This window comes from Phalacrocorax aristotelis, chromosome 26 (assembly GCF_949628215.1).
Source record: "Phalacrocorax aristotelis chromosome 26, bGulAri2.1, whole genome shotgun sequence".
NCBI classification, from domain to species: Eukaryota; Metazoa; Chordata; class Aves; order Suliformes; family Phalacrocoracidae; genus Phalacrocorax; species Phalacrocorax aristotelis.
Genome location: NC_134301.1, coordinates 1,884,314 through 1,901,429, shown reverse-complemented (window position 1 = coordinate 1,901,429; position 17,116 = coordinate 1,884,314). Strand labels below are relative to the sequence as shown.

General features: G+C 61.3%; 1 protein-coding gene across 10 annotated transcripts in view; it reads left to right on the top strand.

Moving 5' to 3' along the window:
• HDAC7 (histone deacetylase 7) overlaps positions 1-14,788 on the top strand; it is a 95,332-nt gene extending 80,544 nt beyond the window's left edge. For 8 of the 10 annotated variants that reach the window (XM_075075958.1, XM_075075957.1, XM_075075959.1 and 5 more), the window contains 23 exons: positions 126-216; positions 2,298-2,409; positions 2,901-3,016; positions 3,184-3,306; positions 3,813-3,922; positions 4,352-4,468; positions 4,693-4,891; positions 5,777-5,985; positions 6,280-6,489; positions 7,226-7,451; positions 7,927-8,060; positions 8,695-8,815; positions 9,052-9,101; positions 10,245-10,352; positions 10,581-10,636; positions 10,867-10,954; positions 11,273-11,392; positions 11,849-11,946; positions 12,045-12,163; positions 12,353-12,486; positions 12,595-12,679; positions 12,927-13,065; positions 13,677-14,788. In XM_075075958.1, coding sequence (XP_074932059.1) covers positions 126-216; positions 2,298-2,409; positions 2,901-3,016; positions 3,184-3,306; positions 3,813-3,922; positions 4,352-4,468; positions 4,693-4,891; positions 5,777-5,985; positions 6,280-6,489; positions 7,226-7,451; positions 7,927-8,060; positions 8,695-8,815; positions 9,052-9,101; positions 10,245-10,352; positions 10,581-10,636; positions 10,867-10,954; positions 11,273-11,392; positions 11,849-11,946; positions 12,045-12,163; positions 12,353-12,486; positions 12,595-12,679; positions 12,927-13,065; positions 13,677-13,722 — 2,811 coding nt within the window. In that variant the 3' untranslated portion in view covers positions 13,723-14,788. The remainder of the gene's footprint in view (positions 1-125; positions 217-2,297; positions 2,410-2,900; positions 3,017-3,183; positions 3,307-3,812; positions 3,923-4,351; positions 4,469-4,692; positions 4,892-5,776; positions 5,986-6,279; positions 6,490-7,225; positions 7,452-7,926; positions 8,061-8,694; positions 8,816-9,051; positions 9,102-10,244; positions 10,353-10,580; positions 10,637-10,866; positions 10,955-11,272; positions 11,393-11,848; positions 11,947-12,044; positions 12,164-12,352; positions 12,487-12,594; positions 12,680-12,926; positions 13,066-13,676) is intronic. The other 2 variants (XM_075075954.1, XM_075075952.1) reach the window with 1 other exon arrangement.
• The last annotated feature ends 2,328 nt before the right edge of the window (positions 14,789-17,116 follow it).

Sequence of the window (17,116 nt, the reverse complement as noted above, 5' to 3'; positions counted from 1 at the left end):
ACCGTTGCAGACATGCTCCATCACCGTGCAGTCGTGCTTTGGGCGTGGGGAGGGGGTGAGAGGGCTTTGGTCTGCACTGGGCGAGGCTGGGGTCTCCTGGCGCTGATGTCTCTCTCCCCACGCAGGTGACCATGGAGTCCCCGCACCGCGAAGCCGAGCCTGGGCAGCAGGAGCAGGAGCTGCGGCAGATCCTCAACAAGGACAAGAGCAAGCGAAGTAAGAGCCTCCGTGTGTCTGCCGGCGTGTGGCACCGGGTGCCGCGTACCTGCCCGAGGGGCCGAGTCCCCAAAACTGGGGGACTCGGCTCACTGAGGGAGGGAGATCAGAGGGGCTTTTAGAAGAGGGCTCAGCAGGTGGTTCTGCCCTTATCCAGACCAAGCTCTGCCTTCTCTTGGTCTAAAGGCGTGTGATAGCATCCACACCACTGAGATCTCTGTCCTGTGCATCAAACTGAGCCGGGCTCTGTGCCTGCCTGGGGCCAAGAGAGCAACTTAGTGTCTGTGGGGAAGTGCAGTCCTTCTAAGCAGCAAGCGGCGATGCCAGCAAGTTGCACTAAGCAGCTGGCAAGAGATTTTTTTGGCCCGGGCTTAGCTGGTGTTTGTCCTTCGTGTCCTTCCTAGCGACGCCAACCAGCCGGTCACGACAGATCTCCATGCTAACGTTGCATCGTGCCCTACGGCTGCTGCAGCAGCGCTGCCCGAGCCGTTGGTGCTTGTGACTGCGCTGGCTAGGGCGTGAATTTGCCTCTTGAGCTTGCAAGCCCAGGCTGGAGCACTGGTGGCAGTGGGGAGAGGCTAGTGGGTTCCCCTCCACGCTGGGCAGAAAGGTTTGCAAACCCTGGCCGGCTGCGATCTCCCTGCGCCATCTAGTGCCAGTCGCCGCAGGGAGCTCACAGGGAGCTTGCTCTGAGCTTTTGGATGTGCAGAGCTCTGCATCGCACCCCAAAGATGCAGCTGCAGCGTGCATTGGATGCGCTGCACCCGCCCCAGTGTCCGTGAGCCTACTGTCCGCCTCCTCGTCCAGCCTGAGCAATCTTGGGACGCTGATATTTTCCCTTCGCTCCCGTGTGGCTGCAGAGCACAGGCTTCTCTGCCGCGGTTCCCAGGGTTGACGGGGCTAATTGCGATGCTGAAAACACAGTGCCTGCCCTTTCCACGCCATTCCTGAGCAGGCAGCTCCTGCGAACGCGGTTGGCTCGGCGTGGGCTGAGCGTGACGGCCGCTTTATGCAATCTGGGAGTTAATAGTATGAATTGATCGATAACTTGTGCTCAGAGGTGCCAGATGCTGGCACAGAAGTGTGGAGCGACCCGTTGTAAGCACAGAGCGTTCCTGCTAGAATGGACGGGTGGGGACGTGGCCTGGCATGGGTAGGAGCATGGGAACGGGCCCTAGCCCGAGGTGGGAAGCCCCATGGGAGGCTCACGGCAGCCGGTGACTGCAGCACCCTGCAGCAGTCAGACCTCTGTGTGGGGGTGTTTCACCACCACAGTGGAGCCAGGTGCTGAATGCGGGTCGCTGCTGCTTGTCTGCCAGCGGGTTATGGTAAGTCTCATGCTCTTCTGTAAGAGCACAGGTCCATCAAGAGATTCAGGAGCCTCAAAGCTATCCCCTGATTTGTTTGGAGGTGCTTTCTTTCTCTTCCTCGTGCAAGCTGTCCCTGTTTTGGGGGGCAGAGTGTGGCTGTGGGGGGGCTGAGGTGCAGGACGGCTGAGCTGTATGCCATCGACTGGAAATCATCAGCATGTAGCCAATGCTCGAAGAGCCTCAGGGCACAGTGCCTCTGGAGAGGCTTCAGAAGGATCCCATGCAGCTGCGGGAGTGTTGTCGCTGCTGTACAAGCCACATTTGTGCTTTCATGCCCTCTTTATGCTGTGGGCGTCAACTTATACCTGCTCCCTCTGGCTCAGATGAAGCAGGCAGCTCCGCAGCTGAGACGCGCCGCTGGCGATGCTCTGCCTCTCACCCGCCACATTCCCAGTGCTCGACAGGGTGCATGCAAAAAGATTGGGCTCCTGAGGTGATGTGGGAGAGCTGAGGGTGTGACAGGGATGCTTCCTTGACCATCTGGGAAACCCTGGTTGCCCCAGCTGGCCTTTCTCTCCCTGAGCCAATCTGACCTGAGAACTGCACCAAGCATCTCCGCAGGGCTTCCACAGTGTCTGTGTGTTTGTAGGGGGTCTCCAGCCGTCCCGGTGTTATTTGTGGAGCCATGGGGCCGCTCATGCCTGCAGGGATCCTTTGAAGTGCTCTGCGTTGGCTCTCAGCCCTGTGTGGTCACTGCTGGTCTTTCTGCAGGTGCTGTGGCCAGCACAGTGGTGAAGCAGAAGCTGGCTGAGGTCATTCTGAAGAAGCAGCAGGCAGCTTTGGAGAGGACCAGCAACCCCAACCCTTCAGCCATGCCGTACAGGTAAAACAAGGGCATCTTCTGGCCTGCCCCGGGCAGGACATCTGCTTGGGACCCAGAAAAGGTGGCTGTTTGTCTTGGGCAAGATCTTACCGTTATCTTCTGCTTCCTGGTCTGTAGAGATACTGTTTAGCTAATGTCTGTTGGGGTGAGGTAGCTTGGTTCTGTGTTAAGTGCTTGCAGGAGGTGGATGAAGCTCCCACATTGCTTTCCCTGACCTTGTTGGACTTTGATGGCTTGTCTCACTCTTGACCCAAAAAGTACTGTTAGGCTTCTTGTCTTTTGTCCCAAGGCAAGACAAAACCACCAGCTGGTTCCCTTCTGTAGGTGCTTGTAGTGGATGGGACAAGCCTTTCTGGCCACTGGCAGAAGAGCTAGTATACACCCAGGAAAGGCAGAGCCCCACGGGCCACCCTTGTGTTGGAGGACGTAGTGTGGGTGGCACGTGGCTGCCAACTGGGAAAGGTCTCTAACAAGGTGGCTTCTCCCCATAGGTCTCTGGAGCCTCTGGATCCCGAGGGCCCTTCCCCTCCTGTGCTCAGCACCTTCTTGCCCCCTGTCCCCAGCACTTCTCTTGAACCCCCAGAGCATTTTCCACTGCGGAAGACAGGTAAGGCCGTGGGGGCAATGCCATCTCCCTCCCGCCGTGATACCCTCGCAGCTCGCTCACAGGGGGTGGCTGGAGCCCAGAAGTGGGGTGGCCTGGCCCCACAAAGCCAGTCCAGCTTCACCCCCATCAGCAGTGAGGCCGGGACTAACCACCTGGTCCGCTTGCAGCGTCTGAGCCCAACCTGAAGGTGCGTTGCAAGCCCAGGAAGTGCCTTGACCGACGCAAGAACCCCCTGACGCGGAAGGAGAGCGCTCCTCCCTCCTTGAAGAGGCGGCCACCCGAGGCAATTGGTGAGGGCTTTACCTGGGCGGTGATACCTTGGGGGTTTGGAGAGACCTTGGGGCCAGGCTGGAGCAGCTACGGTCTGTCCAGGATCCTGCACCACATCTGCCTGGAGGTTGCGTCTTCGGGGCTCGGCATGTTATCGGTGCTTGGGGCAGAACCCCTGGAGGGAACTCTCTGCCGTGATGGTGCAGGGGTAGGTGAGCCAGGAAAGGATGTTGCTACAGCTGTATCCTGCTGCTCTTTGGGCCCAGGATGGACCTACAAGGCTGAGTGGGTCCAAGGCCCTGAGCAAATGTGGCTGGTCGTGCTTTTCTCACTGTGGTGTGGTGCCTCCCATGCTGGGAGGGCAGCTCTGCCTCCACTGTGCCATGCAGTCGAAGGGAGGTTTGGCCCTTGGAGGGCGGTGGGCAGCGGTGAGAGGGAGGGAGGGGTATGAAGGGCTGGGGCAGGGGCTGTGAATCCATTTTCTGGGTGCTTGTGCCCATCATGCCCATTTCTCTTCCTTGTGCAGACTCCTCCCCGAGCAGTAGCAGCACCCCTGTGTCCGGCTGCAGCTCGCCCAACGACAGCCTCCCCGCCGAGCACGGAGCCCTTCCTGCTGCCTCCGGCATGGCCCACGAGGTGAGCTCCGGCGGCCTCCCAGCCAGAGGTCTTGCAGCTTGGGGCTTTGTGACCCCAGGGTCGGGTGCCCTCATCTCCCACTCCCATCGTAGGCTCAGGCAAAGGTAGCATCCACCCCCTGGGACCCCAGCCCTCAATCCCACTGCCCAGGAACTGCCCTTAACTCTGCTCTCCCTGCACGGTGGGATCTTGTGTCTGGCCCAGTGCTGCTCACGACACACGCTGCCTTCCTTTGCAGTGTGCGTTTCTCGTCTCATGGTGTATGTGCTTTCCCCACTGGGCCCCAATACCCCTTGCCCTGGCCCGAGGCGTTCCTCCAGGCAGCTGGGGCTCAGCCACCCTCTTCTGCTGCCTGCGCCCAAGCTGCTTGTCCCTCGCTGAGCTCTACCGCTGCCAGAGCAGGAGACTAATAAATTGTGTTTGGTGCAGACGCCCCTGGCCCAGCGCCTGATGATGCAGGAGAGCTCACTGGCCCAGTTTGCCCTGCAGAGTGCAACCTCCCTTCCGGCCATCACACTGGGATTGCCGGCTACCACTAGCGCCAGGGTAGGTAGCCAGGTTGTAGGTAGCCCCAGAACTGGGCAGAGGGTCCCTGTGGGGCAGGGGAAGCCCTTTCCTTTGGGCCTGGGGTTCCTGGGGTAACACCGGGCGTGTACTGGCCCTGAGTATTAATAGGCGCTGCCCGTGAGCATGGTGAGGATATGCCATGCCATCCCCTCCCTGTGCTGTGTCCCCGTGGGTTGCTAACCCAGTCCTCCTCCTCTCCGCAGGGAGAGGCAGATCGCCGCCCCCTCTCCGGCCTGGCACACCGGGTGCCCGTGCTGAACGGACCCGTCCTCACGGGCACGCACTCGCCCATGTTCATACCAGCTGGCTTGGAGCAGCACGAGGCTGGGAGCCCCTTATCCCCTCGGCTCCAGCCCGTCATCATCCTCGAGCCCTCGGTCACCCACACTCCGCTGGTGGCAGGTAAGTGTCGAGCTCGGTGACGGGCACTGAGGCTGTGTCAGCGCTGGCAGGGCCCAGCGTGGAGCTTTGCTCAGGGCAGGCAGGTTTTTTGGGTGCTGGGAAAGTGCAGTGGCCTTGATTTTTCCGTTACTCTTCCGTGAGTATGTTGAAGCAGGCTGTTGACCCTGGTTCTGGCTAGCCAGCAAGCATGTCCTTGCCATGGATGAAATGAGAGTTCTGCGTGTACCATGGCCTCAGCAATGCAGAGAGCGCCATAGCTTTGGCTCTTCCTTCCAGCTGCCCCTTGCCCAGCCCGAGCTGGGCCAGTGTGGAGCCGTGCGCCTTTCCTGCAGCCCAGAAGCCCCCCTCCAAGGGGTCTTTCCTGCTTTTCTGCTAGACTCTTGTGCCAGTAGATTTCACTGCAGACCCTGCACTGAGCAGGGCAGCTCAGACCTCTTGGCTGTGCCTCTGGTTGACTTATTCCCCCCAGCCCCTTCAGGTAATCTGCTCTAATTGTAGCAGAAGGAGAAGTGGCTCCTTTATGCTGGTTCCTGGCTCCATCTCTCCCTGCCCTGTGATACCTGCAGTGAAGGAAGCTTCTCCCATTGAGGATGAAGCTGAGGCAGGATGATTGAAGTCGGCCAGATCTAATTCCCAGACCCCTGTTGGCTGTGCGATGCCAAAGTGATGGGGACAGGAGGAAGGGAGCCATAAAGACACAGCCCGCCCATCCTAGCCTACCAGATACTTGGCTCCAGGGCTGGATCAGTGTCATTTTTAGGGCTGCCTGGAGACAGTCTGCATGGGTACAGAGAGCGCTGCTGCTTGCTATGCCCAGCTCTGCAGGGTGTCACGTCTGCCCAGCCGACAATGCCACCCTTCACCTCTCCTTCATCTCCCCTGCAGTGCCAGGTCTGGGAACGGTCCCCATCTCCTTCGCCCCCTCACTCATCTCGGCAGAGCGCCTGTCGCTCCCAGGCCACCATAAACCGCTGGGCAGGACCCGCTCGGAGCCCCTGCCCCAGAACCCCAAGGCCATCCAGCAGCAACTGGTGTACCAGCAGCATCACACCCAGTTCCTGGAGAGACTCAAGCAGCAGACGCATCTGGGCAAGGTAAGACATGGAGGCCCAGGCCAGGCATGTAGGAGGTGATGGGAGGCAGATGCTAGAAGGGTGCAAGATGGCAACCCTACCTGCTGGGCAGTGAGTACCAGATGTCCAGGGCCAAGCCAGAGGGCAGGCATGCAAGGTTCTGCCTCGCCCAGGCTTGTAACAGCAAGCTGAGGGTAGCTGCTCGGCATCCCTGGCTCCCACATCCATCATGCTCCTGCCACCCCCCACGACCACCTCAGCCTGGCCTGGCCCCTGCCACCTCCCTGGGCTCATTTGTGACCCCTCTGGCCGCAGCGCATGGCTAAATCCAGCGAGAAGCCCCGTCTGCGGCAGATCCCCTCCTCGGAGGACATGGAGGCTGAGGGGACGCTCCCAGAGGCCGGGGCTGAGAGCAGCGACCCGGCGAGGGCACGCGTGGAGCCCACACGGCCGGGGAGTTGCGTGAAGGAGCCCGAGAGGACGCAGAAGATGATGCAGCCTCAAGAGGAGCTTGTCCTGCAGCAGGTAGCTGAGGGCTGGCAGGGATGGGAGAGCCCTGAGGAAGGGTGGGGGCTGTCAGCCTGAAGCAGCCCATGAAGGAGCCCATGGGAAAAAGGGACAATGGCTTCTCTGGCTGTCCCAAGCTGCAGGGAGCCCTTGGGGTGGTTTGAAGCCTTCATACAAGCTCAGGAGTGGGCTGTAAGAGGTGGAGTTTCCAGCCTTGTCCCTGTCTCCAGTCACGGCTTAACTGCTTTGAGCGTTAGTCATGGGCAGGCAGCACGCAGAGATCCCTGCCCTGCAATCTGGAGCAATTTTTAATTCATCCCTTGGTGTCTCCTATTTGAGGCTTTGCACAAACCCGGTAAAGCTGGTAGCATTCTGAGCCTGGGAAGATTCAAATCAGAACCTGAGAGCCACCTCTGTGTTTCCCCGAGCCTGGGGCAGTTTGCTAGGACAGGGCCGAGAGCTGCAGCCACCCCTGGTGCCAGCAAGGCTGGGCGTCATCCCCAGATTGCTGGGTGTCACCCCCAAATTGCCGCAGCACTGCGGGGCTGAGCCAGCAGAGAGCAGCAGATGCTGTGTGACGCGTCCCAGCTCCTGCAATCCGGCTCCGGGCCCTGCAGCGTGGAGGGGTCTGTTGTATCCAGACCCTGGGAGGGTGCAGAGTGCGGGGCTCCCTTCCCAGGGCCGGCTGATGCTGCTCCCACCGCCCTGGTGCCTCGCGCTGGATGCCGTGCTCACTGCCGCCTCTCTCCGTCAGGCGTATCTCTGGGATTCCTACCAGCGCGTGCAGCAGCAGCTCCTCAAGCGGCAACCCTTGGCCGACTCCCCCATGGTCCCCACCATCCATGCGGGGCACAGGCCCCTCTCCAGGGCCCAGTCATCTCCTGCCACCGCCACCATCTCCCTTCCTGCCCAGGACACGGCCTCCAAGACGCTCTCCCTGCCGGTGCAGGAGCAGCCAGCCAAGCCGCACTTCACAACAGGTACGGCCCGGCCCCTGTGCGGGGCTGTCACAGCTGGAGCAGCAGCAGGGGCTGGGAACAAGAGCTGGAAGGGAGGTGGGGATGCCCAGGGGCAGCTTAGCATCAGTCCGAGTCACTCCCGGAGCCGTAAATGCTTGGGAGCGCTCTGGCCAGCTGCTAAAAGGGCAGAGCCAGCCACGAGGGGCCCCTTCACCCTTACCTAAGGTGGCTTTTCCCATCTGGCCCTTTGACTGCCATCCTGGTCCTGCGATGCTGGCAAAGTTCAGCTCTCTTACATATCCGAGGCAGGATTTGCTTTAAGCACGCTGGGACAGAGGCTCCTGTGGTTTGAGGGAGGCATTTCAGTCAAACCAAATAGTTACAGGCATTTAGGGTCTCGACCAGCCCCTGAAAAGGAGCTGAATTAGGGTCAGCACCATCGAGGCCTGGGTGTCCAGTCCAGTCTCGGGACAGCAGCCCTCCTTGTGCCTTGCAGGGCTGGTTTACGACTCGGTGATGCTCAAACACCAGTGCTCCTGCGGCGACAACAGCAACCACCCAGAGCATGCGGGCAGGATCCAGAGCATCTGGTCCCGTCTGCAGGAGAGAGGGCTGCGCAGCCAGTGCGAGGTGAGCGTGGGACGCCTGTCCGGGAGGGCGATGCCGGTACGAGCTCATCTGCTAATGGTGTGACAAGTTATCCTGCTCCCACCTCCATCCCTTTTGCCTCCCAGATCTTCTCAGCCTGTTGCCACCATTATCCAGGCAACAAAGACTTTGGGAGAGGGCTTGGACTTGTCCGTTGCTGGCAGTGCCAGGTCAGAGCACGCTGGTGTGACCATATCCAGCTTTGGATGGCAGCAGCAGTCTGTTCTGCTGGAAGATGGGCGTAGGGTGAGGCGTGATCCCCACTGAAATGGCGTGTTTTGCCAATTCGGGGAAGATCCGTGTGAGTTCCAGTCTGTTAGAAACCTTGCCCCTGGTCTGGCTGGGCTGACTGGTCCGCACAGGGCTCTGCAGCTGTAGGAAGGTGGTGCTGGCATTTCCTGCCTGATCTCTGCTTGCAAATGAGGGGTGCTCAAGTTCAAATCTAATGCAAGAAGCGCAGCGCTCAGCCTTGCAGCTGCCGTCTCAGGTGACACGAGGTGTGGCCGTACCCGTATGTCAGGGCGTGCCACCTCCGCCCTCGGAGGCTGGTGTGCGGGGTGGGAGAGCCCGCGTCTCCCACCTGGAGCAGCTTGGTCACAGACCCTGTCTGCCCCAGTGTCTGCGGGGACGCAAGGCCACCCTGGAAGAGCTGCAGTGTGTCCATACGGAGCGCCACGTCTTCCTCTACGGCACCAATCCCCTCAACCGCCTGAAACTGGACAACGGGAAGCTGGCAGGTGAGTCTACATCCGCACCACTCCTTGGGCAGCCGTGCCCTCGCCTTCTGCCCACACATCCTCACCGGGTCTTGGAGCACGCTCAGCCTCGGGGACCGCACCAAGCAGCTCCCCTGGAGGCTGATCCTAGTGCTGGCCAAGCCTCCCTCCTTGGTAGCCCTGTGCCATGCACCCTGTCCCCCCACCATCCCTCAGTGTCTCAGCTCTGAAGTCCTCACTGTCCCCTCTCTCTGCAGGGATCCTGTCGCAGCGGATGTTCGTCATGCTGCCCTGCGGAGGGGTGGGGGTAAGTGCTCGATATCTGCTTTGGCCGCTTTTGGACAGGGTTGTTCCTTCTGTCCCCAGCGAGGGCCTCCTCACGGGCTTGAGTGGAGAGGGAGCTCCCAAAGCCCTTGGGCTGCCACAGTTGGGTAGCCTCAGGTGGGAGCACTCCGCCTGTGGGCAAGATGTTGTGTCAGAACTTCCCCCGTCCTTGGGACGGTCCTAAGCATCCCGCCTTCAAAGGGGATCCTTTATGCCTCCTTACTCTAAGGGAAGGGGAACCAAAAGCCCCTCACAGCCATCTCTAAGAGCCTGGGGCATTAGAAGGGAGTGAGCTGGCAGGACGGCTTGGGGAAGCCACAAGCCGTGGCCCCCACTGAGGGAGGGGAGCGGTGTCATGGGACAGCAACTCGCCACTTCCCTCCAGACACTTCTGTGGCTTCTCCTTCCACAGCTTGCCACCCTCGTTTCTCTCCATTCATTGCGTTCTCCTCTCTTCTTCTCTCCCCCCTGTCTCTGTCCTTCTCTCTCTCTTTCAGGAAGGGTCTCACTCCATGCCTTCCTGCTGCCTCTTCTGGTTCTTCTCCTCTCCTTGCCCCCGCTGCTGGGCGCCAGCTCTTCTCAGCCCCGTTTGCATCTACTTTCCCTGCTCTGCCTCCCCCTCCCTGCCCTCCTCTCGCCCGTGCCCCGAAGGCAGTGGGGCTGGAGCTGCCCCTCTCCGTGGGCAGAGGGGAGCCTTTGAGTTGCACACATGGCGTTGATCAGAAGAGACTTGAGTTTTCCGGCTCTGGCTCAGCCCTTGACGTGATCCTGATCAAACCAAGATGTTTGGTTAAGCAATAAAATAAGATAAAGAAGGTAACAAGCGTTTCCTCAGTCACTCCTTCCAGCCCCCGGGGTGCGGGGTGAGATGCTCCGTGCAGAGCTCGGCTGGGGGCTGGGGCTGACGGCATGCGGAGGAGCTGCCACCCTGCTCGGCAGCAGGGAGCCGCTGGCGAGCCTGCCCTGTTGCGTGCAAGGCGGTCCAGCTCCACAGTGCCCAGCCCTTCAGCCTGCACAGGACTTCAACCCCCGGCCCCGAGCGGGGTGGCTGGCCAAGAGCGTGGGTCCCGTGACTGAGATCTCCACCGGTGCCTTGTCCCCGTGTGACCGATCCCCTTGCTTCCAGGTGGACAGTGATACCATCTGGAACGAGCTGCACTCCTCCAACGCTGCCCGCTGGGCCGCGGGCAGCGTCACTGAGCTGGCCTTCAAGGTGGCCACCAGGGAGCTGAAGGTAGGCTGGCTTCACGTGGCCGTCCCAGAGCTGTGCATCGCCCCGTGGCTGGGCAAGAGCGGGGCTGTGGGGTCTGGGCAGCGCCCAGTGCCAGCTGGCAGCCCTGCGCTGCTGCGGGCTCCGTCCCCAGCTGTCCCCGTGTGGCAGGACTGGCCAGCTGGGGTTTGGAGGCAGTGTGCGGTGCTGTGGGCAGCAGCTCTGATCGCCTCGCCTTTGTTTTGTCCCCAGAACGGCTTTGCTGTGGTGCGGCCACCCGGACATCACGCAGATCCTTCCACCGCCATGTAAGGGCCCCGTCGGAAGCTGCAGGGCTTTGGGCTGGCGCATGGGAAGCCCCAGAAAACATCTCCTGGGCTCAAAATCACTGATTGCTCCATGCTAACCTCCCCCAGGACCCATATCCAGGCTGGAGGGAGAGGGGAGGGGGAGCCCGCCCTTTGGCGAGGGCATGAGCCAGGAGGAGGGTGCTCAGGAAGGACCCTAGTGTTAACCAGCTCCAACTCCCTCTTTGCAGGGGATTCTGCTTCTTTAACTCGGTGGCCATTGCCGCCAGGCAGTTGCAGCAGAAGGGGAAGCTCAACAAGATCCTCATTGTGGACTGGGTAAGTCCCCTGTGTCCCCCAGCATGTCCCTGCTCCTCCCCAGGACGTCCCCAGGAGCAGGCGTCTGCACCTCCTCCCAGCTCTGGCTTGGAGCTAGACCAGAGAGCAGCAAAACCTCCTCCTTTGGGGACCGGCTGCAGGACCGTGGCTGGGAACCCCCCAGCGTGTCAGGGTGGGGGAGCAGGAGCAGATCCTGGAGATGGGGGACCAAGCCCTGGAGCAGGGTAGAGACCCAGTTGCTTTTAGCTCCATCAGGCTGTAGGGCCACACTCAAGGCTGGAAAAAAAAAAAAAGCGCTCTCCCAATTTCTCCCCTTAGGATGTTCACCACGGCAATGGGACCCAGCAGATCTTCTACAGAGACCCTGACGTTCTCTACATCTCTTTGCATCGTCATGATGATGGCAACTTCTTCCCCGGCAGCGGGGCCGCAGACGAGGTAAAACGCACCGACAGGCTGCGAGGTCTGTGCAGCTCTGCCTGGGGAGGGCAGCGCTGGTGGCGAAGGTGGCAGCCAGCCAGCAGAACGGGGCTCTGCCCGGTTTGAGCGGAGGGTAGCTGTGGGTCTGCGCCTTCCCCTTTTGGGCCTGATCCTGCCTGCTTCACCCAGCTGGCGGCAGAGCCGAGGCTTTGTCCTGCCTGCAGCCAGCAGCACGGGGATGGTGGCTGATGGCTGCAAGGCTCCGGGAAACGTCCAGAAAATGCCACAGCTTCTGCTGCTCTTCAGCAAGCTTTGCAAACCCAGCTCCCATGGCCCTGACGCAGGGAAGGGGGGGCCGGGGCACCCAGCCCTTCCTCCCCGGAGCCTGGCAGTGGTGGGTCCTGCTCAGGGCACTGCCCCAGCGTCCCTGGAGGTTGCACCCAGGCCTTCACTGCTCTCCTTGCTCTCTCACAGGTTGGTGCTGGCCCCGGTGAGGGATTTAATGTCAATGTAGCCTGGACTGGAGGGCTCGACCCCCCGATGGGTGACCCTGAGTATCTGGCTGCTTTCAGGTACTGTTCCCTGTGTTTCTGCTCATCTCTTTCCGTCCGTGTCAGGCTGAGCCAGCACTTAACACCTCTTATTTGTTTTTTTTTCTTTACCCACGCAGGACGGTGGTGATGCCAATTGCACACGAATTCTCACCCGACGTGGTGCTGGTGTCGGCCGGCTTCGACGCGGCTGACGGCCACCCGCCACCCCTGGGCGGCTACAAAGTCTCTGCTAAATGTAAGGAGGTGGAAGCAGCGCTGCTGTCTCAGGGCGGGTTGTTCCCACTGCCCACCCGGGCTGGGTCATGGTGTTGGGGTGGCAGCTCTCCAGGGAGCTGGGAGAGATCTTTGGGCTTGTACCGGCCTATCGAGGCCCCAGCGTTTCAGGCAGGGGGTCTGACAACCATCCCTTGGGCTTCTCCTCCAGGCTTTGGCTACATGACGAAGCAGCTGATGAGCCTGGCTGGTGGAGCCATCGTCCTCGCGCTAGAAGGTGGCCATGACCTAACGGCCATCTGTGATGCATCCGAGGCCTGTGTGTCAGCCTTGCTGGGCAACGAGGTGAGGGCTGGGGGTCAGCGGGTTGTGGCTGTGGGGCTGTACTGGTGCTGTGGGCCGAGCCCTGGGCGCAGCTCCCTCCTATTGACCCCCTCTGTCTTCCTTCGGCAGCTGGACCCTCTCCCAGAAGAAAGCATGAGGCAGAAGCCAAACGCCAACGCTGTGCGCTCCTTGGAAACGGTGATCCAGGTCCAGAGTGAGTGTCCCAGGGCTGGGGGCTCGGTTATTTACCATGGAAGGGCCAAGTGTTAGCACTTCCTCCCCTCTCCAGTAAATCCCATGACCTCCAAGGGAACATTTGGCATAAAAGACCCCAGCGGAGCCCTCCATCATCGTCCTCCTCGTGGGAGGGTGACGCCCCATGTGTGCACTCTCTGCAAGGGAAGCCTGGAGACCTCAGGCACCCCTATCCTGGCACCTCCTGATTTTTGCTTCTCCTGCAGGTAAATACTGGGTGGCCGTGCAGCGCTTTGCCTCCAAGCTGGGCTGCTCCTTCCTGGAGGCACAGCACCACGAGGCAGAAGAGGTGGAGACGGTCACAGCCTTGGCCTCCCTCTCGGTGGCCGTGATGGTGGAGAAGAGGTGATGCCCTTAATTGATGCTGGGAGACGTGGGTGCCCCTCACTCCCTGTGTGCCTGGTTCTGAGCCTTGCCATCGCAGGGGTGGCAGCAGGGAAAGGCCGTGTCCCCTCAGCCAGATGAGCTTCGGGGAGGCCAGGACGTTGCTGGTTTTAAGCAGGTCTTGGGCTGTGGGAGATAGAAATTACAACCGTCCTCCCCCTCGAGAGCTCTGATCCTGCAGCCCCCACAGACCTGGCCCCAGCATTCAGCACTGGTGGGCGGCGGGGTGAGCTCCTGCATCCACATGGTCAGGACCTGGGCTGGCTTCGGGGGGATTCAGTCCTGGGCTCTTCCCAAACAAGGTGAAACTGAGACCAAATCCTTTCTCCTTCCTTGGAGGCTGGAGGCGTGGGGGTTTATCACCTCCTTTCAGCCAGGGTCCTGCCTGCCCACCACCTTTTCCCATCCTCACCAGGACTCAGCCAGAGTCTACGTAGGTCTCAGTGGAGCGGGAAGCACTGGGAGGCCCGTGTAGATGCTGGGCTTGCCAGAAGGCTCCTCAATGCTGAGAGAGTTGTGTTGTGTCACACAGGTCTCTCCTCCTTCTCATGTGTCTTATTTCTCCATTCCAGGCCACAGGACGAGCCGATGGAGGAAGAGGAGCCCATGAACCAGTGACGAGCAGTGACATTTTTCTGCTCCCCTGCTTCCAGGATGTGGCTGGACTCTCCTGAGCCCAGCGCTCGCTCTTCACTCCTGGCTTCCCGTTTGCCACGTCATCCTCACTCCCCGAGTCACGGTCCTGAAATGGCCTGGACCTTTGGCTGCCGCCTCGGCAGGTCTCCCAGAAAGGATGCTCCTGCAGCCACCGGGAAGACGTCTTCCTGGCTCGGGACCGATGGAAAACCACAGACTCCCTCTGCAGGGCGTGGCCTTGCGAACCTAGACCGTGCGTGCTATCAGTCCCCAACCTTCGGGACCTGCAGCCCCTCTGGGGACACGCGTGAGAGGCCTCCACCCCTCTGGCTGCGCTGGCAGCCCGACGCAGACCTGCCCTCCTCCTGGGATCTTCCTCACCCTTGGGGAAAGGGGGTGGGTGTTGGGATGGATGTTGTGGCCAAGCTGCGGGTGGTTAGAGCTGCCTTCGGGACTGCACCGAGAGCTCCTCCCCGGCCAGGCAGCGCTGCCTTTGAGAAGCAGCCCGGTGTTTTGCTCGGGAGGGACGGGCTGTCTGTGTCTTCTCGCGAAGGCTCCCTGGCCCCCCTTCCTTTGGTAGGGCCCAAGGAGGGAGTGAGCATGACAGTGAGAATGGGGTATGACCTCGTTCTGCACGAGAAGCGTTTGGACAGCTGTGCACGATGCACCGATCACCTTGCAGCTGAGGAAGAGCAAGGGCTGGAGTGTCTGCAGTGCCCAGGATTGCACCCGTGGGACATCCTAACCACTAACCAGAGCGCGAACCCTCTGGTGCTGGGGCTCTGATTTGCACTATATACAATTGACGTGTGCTAATGTGAACCTTACGTACTCTTCTTTCCGTGGGAATGCCGGGATCAAACACCTCGTCGTGTGGATGTTACCAAGGTGCCTTGAGCCCTTTTCAGCAACCCGCTGACCTGAGGGTCTGTATCAGTGCCCACCCCTGTAATCCCTAAAGCAGGGGGCAGCCCAGCTGTCTTCCAGTCAGCCCCCTGAGCCCACCCCCAGCACCCCCATGGGCCCCTCTTCTCCAGCTGAGCTCAACTCAAGTCCTGTCCCCCTCTGCTTGGTGCTCCGCTGCCCTAGGGATGCCCAAAGCCCCAGCAATACAGTGCCTGTCTCTGTCCAGGCTGTCTTGGGGTGACAGAGGCAGGGTCAGGCCCCCCAAAAACGCCGTGTCCGGCTAGATGTGCCTTCTTCCCATCTCATAGTGCAACAGGGCAGCATGTGGCTTGTCACCCCGGGAGCCTTCCCCGTGTCGTCCCTGTGTCCCATGGGTTGCCCCCCCAAGGACAGGTCCCCGCTCGGGCGTCACGGTGCTGCGGGGTTTGGGGACAGCTGGGCTGGGGTGGCTGGGACGCGGAGGCCTGGCTGAGCTCGGGAGGCAGCCAGGACCAGCAGGCACAGGGAGGAGGTTTTGTAAAAAAAAAAAAAAAAAAAAAAAAGAGAAAGGAGAAAAAAAAAAAGGACCTTGGAAGAATAAAACATTTCTGTGTCTCCGACTGCCCAGAGCTGGGGTCCAGCAGTGCCGGCCAGTGGCACAGAGACCGGGGAGGCTGTGAGTGTCCTTACAGCCGGGTGACACGTAGAGAAGCCGGCCTGGCCGCACTGCAGCACTGCCCTGACGGCCGCCTCCTTGCTGCCGGGGCTCGGGTGCCTGTGCTCGCCCTGCAGGGTGGTCCTGGGACCCCTCCACAGCAGCATCTTGCTGGACAGGAGAGAGGGTGTCACGTTGCAGTAGGACAGCTTGGGCAGGAAAGGGTTAAAAAGCCCCCCAAAACCTTTCACTGTCTTCTCCAGAGCCTGGTATTTGTAGCTGCCATCCCTCCATGGTGTGGGTCTCCCCCTGAGGTGGGCTGCGGGGTGGTGGGAAGGACCTGCTTCTCCAGCCTTGGGCCACTTGAGGGGTTCTGGTGTCCCCAAGCCGAGGCTGGTGCTGCCACCCCTTCCCTCGGGTCCATCCCCTCTGCTGAGCTAGTCCCCCCACAGACCCCTTGGCTCCACCCCCTCGGCTGAGCTGGGACCCCCACGGACCCCTCGGCTGAGCTGGCCCCCCACAGACCCCTCGGCTCCACCCCCTCGGCTGAGCTGGGACCCCACAGACCCCTCGGCTCCATCCCCTCGGCTGAGCTGGGACCCCACAGACCCCTCGGCTGAGCCGGGCCCCCCACGGCCCCATGCCGTGGCTCTGCCAGAACCACCACCTCTCCCTCCACCGGCCTCAGTTTCCCTTCCTTGCTCGGTCCCACCCTCGCTCCCGTTTCTCCCGGCGGGTCCCAGCCCGACTCATGCCCCGCTGGAGCCGTCGTGCTGCGACGTGGCCCGCGGCCGCTCCTCGCCTCCGAGGCAGCCCAAAGCTCAACAGCCGAGGGGCGTTTGTGCCCCAGTTGCCATCGCGCGAGCGCTGTGGGTGCAACTGGGTGAGCTCAGCTGTGGGAGCTGTTACAGAGGGACGTGCCCCAAGCAAGCGGCCTCTTGCCTCAGTCCTTAACTATTTTAGTATTTAACGTTTTCAGTTTTCCTCTGGGTCTATCAGGGCAAGATACCAACGGAAAAAAAGCTGTGATTAATTAAGCTCATGAATCCAAGGGCTGGCCCTTCCCAGCCTCCAGCCTGGCGCCCAGCGACACCTTCCTGAGCGTCACCCAGCCCGGGCTGGGGTGGGCGGCCAACAAGTCGGTCACCCTCTGCACGCTACGTGGTGGGTAACCCCAAGCCGGAGCCGAGACCCCGCGCAGCCCCTCTGCATTCGCCTCCTGTCGCGTCCCCCCCAGCCCGGGCGCCGACCGGCTCACGGGAAGCGCCGGCCCCAGCTCCCAACCGGGTCGCTTGAGGTTTCGACCCTGAAGACGGGGCCAAACACCGCGGTGGTGAAACGCGGGTGTTTGTGCGAGGTTTTCTTTCCTAGCGGGGTTACGTGCGTCTTTGGAAGGGTGGGGTGGCACCGCCTCATCCCCAGGTCCCCCCTCCCCCCCAACCACCCCTTTCAGGGGTGTCCGCTGAGCGCCGAGGCTGGAGGAGGTGGCGGGGTCCCACGGGTGGACGTCCTGCCGTGGTGATGTGGACGCCCAGGTCTGGGTGGGTGCGTCACTTCTCGCCCAGGCTGGAGGGAGGGTCCTCGCCCACCTCCCATCTGCCTGGTTTTAACAGCTGAACATCCCACTGTGACGCCGACGATGGGCTTCTCCAGCGGTTGGAGCTCGGCTCTGCAGCCGTCCCTGGCGCCGTGCCCGCGCCGCGCCGCTGAGCGCGCTCCATCCCATCGCCCGTGGCGAACGGGACACACACACCCCCCCAAAAATGGGCACCGGGACCCACAGAGGCCCCCCGCCGATGGGGTGGGTGGTTGGCGCGGTGGCCGCTGCGGGATGCC